The 7724-nt window shown below is 43.3% G+C and overlaps 1 protein-coding gene across 2 annotated transcripts in view; it reads right to left on the bottom strand.

The window, feature by feature from the left end:
- The window catches only part of ERCC3 (ERCC excision repair 3, TFIIH core complex helicase subunit), a 36108-nt gene that overhangs the window by 9722 nt on the left and 18662 nt on the right, over positions 1-7724 (bottom strand). For both annotated transcript variants that reach the window (XM_017520681.2, XM_017520682.2), the window contains exons 11-12: positions 6470-6566; positions 5214-5331 (exon numbers count right to left, since the gene is read on the bottom strand). In XM_017520681.2, the coding sequence (XP_017376170.1) occupies positions 5214-5331; positions 6470-6566 (215 nt within the window). The remainder of the gene's footprint in view (positions 1-5213; positions 5332-6469; positions 6567-7724) is intronic.

The raw sequence follows: 7724 nt of genomic DNA, 5'->3' as shown, positions 1-7724 counted from the left end.
AGTCTCATTCTATCGTCCAGGCTGGAGTGCAGTGGCATGATCTCAGCTCACTGCAACCTCCTGGGATCAAGCAATTCTCCTGCCTTAGCCTCCCTTGTGGCTAGGATTACAGGCACATGCCACCATGCCTAGCTAACTTTGTATTTTTAGTAAAGACAGGGTTTTACCATGTTGGTCAGGCTGGTCTTGAACTCCTAACCTCAGATTATTATCCACCCGCCTCATCCTCCCAAAGCGCTGGGATTAGGGGCATGAGGCACCACGGCCAGGGCCATATTTTTTTTAAATTACTGATTCCATCTCTAAACTCCTTATTGATCTGTTCAGGGTTTCAATTAACTCCTGATTCAATCTTGGGAAGCTGTGTGTTTCCAGAAATTTATCCATTTCCTCTAGATTTACTAGTTTGTGTAACAGGCATTTATAAGTCTCTGAGAATCTTTCATATTTCTGGGGATCAGCTGTGATATCGCCTGTGTCATTTCTGATTGTGCTTATTTGGATCTTCTCGTTTTTTGTTAATCTAATAGCAGTCCATTGATCTTACTAATCTTTTCAAAGGACCAACTTTTTGTTTCATTGAACTTCTGTATTGTTTTTGGGTCTGAATTTCATTCAGTTCTGCTCTGACTTTACTTATTTCTTTTCTTTGGCTAGTTTTGGGATTAGCTTGTCCTTATTTTTCTAGTTCCTTCAGGTGCAATGTCAAATTGTTAATTTGAGATCTATCTTCCCAATGTAGGTGTTTAGTGCTGTAAAATTTCCTCTTAGCATTAGCTTTGCTGCACCCCAGAAATCTGGTAATGTTGTATCTCTGTTTTCATTTGTTTCAAATAATGTTTTATTTCTGCCTTGATTTCATTGTTTATCCAAAAGTCATTCAGGAGTAAGCTGTTTAGTTTCCACATAATTGTGTGGGTTTTTTTTTTTTCTTGCTTTTATTTAGAGATGGGGGCTCACTGTGTTGCCCAGGATGGTTTTAAATTTCTGAGTTCAAATCATCCTTGCACTTTGGAAGGCCAAAGTGCTGGGATTACAGGCGTGAGCCACTGTGCCTGGGCAATTGTGTGGTTTTGAGAGTTCCTCCTGGTACTGATTTCTACCTTTATTCCACTGTGGTCCAAGAATATGCTTGTTGTGATGTCGACTTTTTTGAATTTATTGAGACTTTATGGTTAATAAAGTCAACCATAAAGTCTCACGTTGCTTTATGGTCAAACACGTGATTAATCTTAAAGAGTGTGCTCTGGGGGCAGATGAGAAGAATGTATATTCTGTGGTTGTTGGGTAGAGTATTATGTAGATGCCTATTAGGTCCAATTGGTCAAGTGTCCAATTTAAGTCCAGAATTTGTTAGTTTTCTGCCTCTATAATCTGTCTAATGCTGTCAGTGGGGTGTCAAAGTCTCCTACCATTATTATATGGCTGTCTAAGCCTTTTTCTAAGTCTAGAAATACTTGTTTTATGAATCTGGGTGCTCCAATATTGGGTGCATATATATTTAGGACAGTTAACTCTTCTCGTTGAATTGAACCATTTATCATCGTGTAATGATCTTCTTGTCCTTTTTTTTTTTTTTCCCATTTATTTATTTTATTGTATTTTAGGTTTTGCAGGAAGAGTGATCCCCTGCCCCACTTTTTTTTTCAGTTGTGTGATAGATTTTTCTCCAACTCTTTAATTTAAGCGTATGGGTCCTTGTATATGTGAGATAGGTCTCCTGAAGACAGCAGAAGGCTGGGTCTTGTTTTTAATCCAATTTGCTTTTGTTTTTGAGGTGGGGTGTTTAGGTTGTTTACATTCAAGGTTAATATTGCTATATGAGGCTTTATTCCTATCACGGTGTCATTAGCTGGTTGGTCTGTAGTTTTGATTGTGTAGTTGCTTTACAGGGTCTGTGGGCTATGTGCTTACATGTATTTTTGTGGTAGCAGGGGTTCTTTCATTTCCATGTTTAGAACTCTCAAGCATCTCTTGTAAGGCCAGTCTGGTGGTAACAAATTCTCTTAGCAATTGCTTGTCTGGGAAAGATTTTATTTCTTCTTTGCTTGTGAAACTTAGTTTGGCAGGATATGAAATTCTTAGTTAGAATTTCTTTTTCTTTCTTATTTTTTTCTTAAAGAGACAGGGTCTCACTGCGGCTTTTTTGTTTTTGTTTTGAGACGGAATCTCACTATTGTCACCCGGGCTGGAGTACAATGCACGATCTCGGCTCACTGCAACTTCCACCTCCTGGGTTCCAGCAATTCTCCTGCCCCAGCCTCCCAAGTAGCTGTGGTTCAGGCTCCTGCCACCACACCCAGCTAATTTTTGTATTTTTAGTAGAGATGGGGTTTCACCATGTTGGCTGGACTGGTCTCAAACTCCTGACATCAGGTGATCTGCCCACCTTAGCCTCCCAAAGTGCTGGGATTACAAGCGTGAGCCATTGCACCTGGCTTGGTTTTTGGGTTTTTGTTTTTTAAACAGGGTCTTGTTCTGTTGCCCAGGCTGGAGTGCAGTGGTAGGATGTCAGCTCACTGCAATCTCTGCCTCCCAGACTAAAGCAATTCTGTCACCTCAGCCTCTTGAGTGGCTGGGACTATAGGCGCAGCCTATATGACCCTTTTCTCTAGCTAGATTCTTTCTTTTGCATTGACCTTGAAAAGACTGATGGCTATGTGTTTTTGGGATGTTCATCTTGTCTAGTTAAGAAGATTCATTCTCACCACAGATCTTAGCAACCTTAGCATATGATTTTTACTCCCTGTCTTAAATTAGCAACTTTTACCTTTTCACTTTAAGAAAGCACTTTACAGCTTCTCTTTTCTTTACCTGAATTGCTGGTATCATTACACTTGTGCTTTGGGGCCATTACTAAGACAAGGGCTACTTGAAAACAAGTACTGAAATACAGTGACAGTTCATGGGAACTGAGATGGTTACTAAGTGACTAATGGGCAGGGAACATTTAAGCATAAATATGCTGCACAAAGGAAGAATTCACATCCTGGGTGCTACTCAGAAGAGTGTATAATTTAAAACTTATGAATTGTTTATTTCTGGAATTTTCCATTTAATATTTTTGGACTATAGTTGACCACAGGTAATTGAATATAGAAAGCAAATAAGGGGGGACTACTGTATTATAGAAACTAGGACAGAAAATTCTGTGGCCTGAAAGACTTGATCCTTCAGAAAAATCTGAACATTTTTGCTTTGCAGTTCAAACATCAGTAGGTTAAGTACACCGCCCTTGAATTTCACTGTTTCTCAGTTTTACAACAGCTCAGAGATGCAAAGACAGGAGCCAAATATCTTATGTTAAATAGTGTTTTGAGCCAGAAAACAATTCTATTCACATTTAAAGGAGTTTTTAAGGCTGGGCACGGTGGCTCTCACCTGTAATCCCAGCACTTTGGGAGGCCAAGGTGGGTGGATCACTAGAGATGAGCCTGGCCAACATGGTAAAATCCCATCTTTACTAAAAATACCAAAAAATTAGCTGAGTGTGGTGGTGCATGTCTGTAGTCCCAGCTACTTAGGAGGCTGAGGCAGGAGAACGGAGGCTGCAGTAGATGGAGGTTGCAGTGAGCCAAGATCGTGCCACTGCATTCTAGCCTGGGTGACAGAACGGGACTCTGTCTCAAAATAAATAAATAAGTAAATAAATAAAGGAGTTTTCAAATTAGAGTAAGGAATAAGTAACGAATTATGTTCACATTTGCTAGCAGATCATATTCCTGTCAGTTTATAAAATCTACTGTCTTAGCCTCCCAAGTAGCTGGAACCACAGGTACATACCACCATGCCCAGATAATTTTTTGTAGAGATGGGGTCTCACTATGTTGCCCAAGATGGTCTCAAACTCTTGGACTCAAGCTATGCTCTGACCTCAGCTTCCCAAAGTGCTGGGATTATAGGTGTGAGCCACTGTGCCCAGCCAGCCCACTGCATTTTATAATTTATAAGATCAATCCTCACAGCAATCTTGGCAAGATAGGATTGTCAGCCCCACTTTGGATGGGAAAACCAAGGCTCAGAAAAGCAAATAATTTGCCCAAGGTGACACAGCTGGTTTGGTGCCCAAGGTCCATGCTATTTCTAGTCCATGCTACCTATCTCATCTCCCTTTTAAACACAATGTACTAGATGTTTCTTAAACACATCTGAATGCAGTACAATTCCAAAACACGCCCACTAATCTTGTTACTTTCCAACATGCTAGCAGTCCAGATGCCTTCTTGGATAAGCAAATTCCTTGAGGATAGGGTCTATGTCCTCGTCTCAGGATGCACCCTGGTCCCACTAAGAGACAGGCCCATCTCTCAGCAACAGTGCCAGTCCCTGCCATGCCCACAATGGCGGTCTGGGCCCTTTTACTGCAGTAAGCAAGCAGAGGTGCCATGACTCCTCAGTAAATGCCTTTGCAATGCGGGGTTTCACCTCCTCACTCACTGAGCTTGCCACACCCTGCTGCAAGCTGCTCCCAGGGCAGCACTCTGCACAGGTTATGAATGATGTGTCCATTTTTGTCTGCCCAAGCTGCTCCTACAAAACCTTTCCCTGAGTCCTCCAGAAGCAGCTTCCAGCTCCTCCTTATACTGGTGACCCAGCTCTGTTTTTTCCCTTCCACACCTACCCCGTAAGCACTGCCTTGCCCTGGCTCCTTCTTAACATCTACCAACACAGCCTGCTCAGTGTTAGAGCACATCAGTGTGGATTCCAGGCTGCTGTCATGGAAAGCACATGCACAGTCTCCCCCAAAGCATGAGAAATAATGACAGGCCATAAGAATCTAGGTCTTTGCTTTGGGATCCCTCCCTCCAGAGTCGATTTAGCCCCAGGGTAAATGGCAGCTGACCCCTATCCTCTTCCTAACCTAAATGGTTTAAGAGGGGAGACCGGCTGGGCTCAAGCCTGTAGTCCCAGCACTTTGGGAGGCCGAGGCGGGTGGATCATAAGGTCAAGAGATCGAGACCATCCTGGTCAACATGGTGAAACCCCGTCTCTACTAAAAATACAAAAAACATTAGCTGGGCATGGTGGCACGTGCCTGTAATCCCAGCTACTCAGGAGGCTGAGGCAGGAGAATTGCCTGAACCCAGGAGGCGGAGGTTACGGTGAGCCGAGATCGCGCCATTGCACTCCAGCCTGGGTAACAAGAGCGAAACTCCGTCTCAAAAAAAAAAGAGGGGAGACCTCCTGCAACAGAAGATGAAAGGCCACTTTACCTTTTTTAGCTCGAAGCACCCGCCCTAGCCTTTGGGCTTCCTGACGTCTGGAGCCACCATGGGATGAGATCTGAATGAGAACATTTGCTTCTGGCAGATCAAACGATGTGTCACCTACCTACAGAAACAAATCAGAAGGTTTTTATATATGAAGCGGAAAAAAAAATCAATGGACCCAGAATTTAAATACGTTGTATAGATAATTTAGAAACATAATCACTCCTTCTCCTCTTTGTACCAGGGTCTATCTGATGCAGGCAGAGAGGTGAAGCAATGAACCTCAGCAAGGCATCTCTGGGTCTCCAGGACTTGTGTTTCTCGGGAGAGCCATCCTAAAGAATAATACCATGTCTCAGTGACACTCAAAAGAGTGCTGCTGGGCGCCAGGAGCCCAGAGATGAGAGGGTGCTTCAACAGAAACTGACTCTGAGTCATTTACTTTTTTGGCTACAGAAATATGTTTCCGCAAAACCATCCATACTTTTACCTGGTGTCCACTGACACCAGCAGCACATGTGGGATGTGACCTGGGAGGAGTGACTGCTCCATATGGGATTCTGACTGCAGGTGGATTCCTCAGCTCTGGGGTTCCAAACATCGAGGTTCCCAGCCAAAGACATGAAAGTCTGGTGCTTATGTGCCCAGCCACAATCACATAAAATCTAATTTCTTTTGGGCTTTGGGACTGTCTTAATCTGAATGACTATTCTAAACCGTGGGGCTACAACTTCTGATTGCAAGTAACCATCCCTGAGCTGGGCCTATGCAAGTCTGTGCTGACATCTACCACCCATCATCAAGGGACACCAGGAACCAGGACAAAGGCTGCTGTGACACACAGGATCTCCAACTTGTAAAGAGAACTTCATCTGAATGCCTACTTCTGCCAGAGTAGAAAATGAACTTTTGTTTTTTTATAAATAAGGAAATACTTATTTCTTAAAATATTTCTTAATACATAATGCTTATTAAAATAAGTATTATTTCTTAAAATAAGTATTTCCTTAAAACTCCTATATCCCAAAAAGAATTGGGAAAAACCTCAGTCAAAGAGCCTTTACAGATTATTCATGATGCATGCAAATTCTTAGTCTGCTAACCCCAGGTAGTATCCCCTATTCCTGGACACATGGAAAATGAAAACATACATGAGAAGTTCCTTCAGCAGACATGAATTCACCGTCCAGGAATCATAGTGTACCCCCAGGGCCCCAGAGTGCTAGGGGCCTCACCTCCACCCTATATGCCATACAAACCTTGGATATGAAGATAGTATTAATTTTCGGGTTGTGCTTGAAATTCTGGAGAATTTGCATCCTTTCCCCCTGAGATGTAGGTCCGTAGATATAGGGTCTAGAGAATAATGAAGCTGTGTTAGAAGGACCACAGAATAATGCCTCAGTTATCTTGAAAACACATCAGAAGGGAGAAGGAGTTAAGCAAGCTATTCTCAAGTAGAAAGCCCTGTCATGCAGGGATATCGTTACACCCACAAAAATGACAGGCTACAGATATACCACCCGACAGCCTCCCCCCAGCATCCCCCAGTCTTCCCCATTGATTCTAGGTTTAGGCCCACCATCCTCTTCGGGTTTCCCTTCTTTCCATTTTTCGTTCTCTTTTTGGACCATGCTTTTTCCTGCTTCAACCTCCCTCTCTCTCAGCACAGAAGGAGAATCTCCAGATTTCATGAAGCCCAAGAAGAGTGACAAAGAAAGCACTGCTATTTCCAGGAAAAGGTTGGAAGCAACTGTTTGCCGATGACACAGGCATACTCCAAGAGATGAGCAGAAAGGAGAAAAGTATCCTTCAGCCATTTTTGGGCTGACTTCCATAACACTAAGTTTTAAAAACTTCTCTTTAATTTCTAGGTCCCTGCCAAAGAGCATAACCCTATTAATGAATTCACTGGTTATTATCCCATAGCACTGGGAATGTCATACTCCCTCCTTTTGTCTTGGAATGTGATGGTGGACACTTTTTTGTAGCTTCCCAAGGATCATAACAACCGTGATGATGATGATAATAAAACAAAGACAATGTGGACAAGCTACAGGTACGCAGGACCTACGAACACCAAGAATACCAAGCTGAGTACCACATGAAAACAAAAAATCCAGGCCGGGCACGGTGGCTCACGCCTGTAATCCCAGCACTTTGGCAGGTGGATCACCTGAGGTCAGGAGTTTGAGACCAACCTGGCCAATCAGGAGTTTGAGACCAACCTAGCCAATGCGGTGAGACCTCATCTCTACTAAAAATAAAAAAAAATAGCCGGGCATGGTAGCATGTGCCTATACTCCCAGCTATTCGAGAGTCCGAGGCAGGGGAATCACTTGAACCTGGGAGACAGAGGTTGGAGCGAGCCAAGATCACACCTCTGCACTACAGCCTGGGTGACAGAGTGAGACTCTGTCTCAAAAAAAAAGTCAGCCAGCCCTGCCAAGGCTCCTCGGCACTGTAAAAGACAGGTTTCATGTGCCCCAATTTACATGTGGGAAACGAAGGGTC

This window comes from Cebus imitator, unplaced genomic scaffold (assembly GCF_001604975.1).
Source record: "Cebus imitator isolate Cc_AM_T3 unplaced genomic scaffold, Cebus_imitator-1.0 Scaffold863, whole genome shotgun sequence".
NCBI classification, from domain to species: domain Eukaryota; kingdom Metazoa; phylum Chordata; class Mammalia; order Primates; family Cebidae; genus Cebus; species Cebus imitator.
The sequence above is the reverse complement of the archived record's forward strand: the minus strand, read 5'-3'. Positions and strand labels throughout refer to the sequence as shown.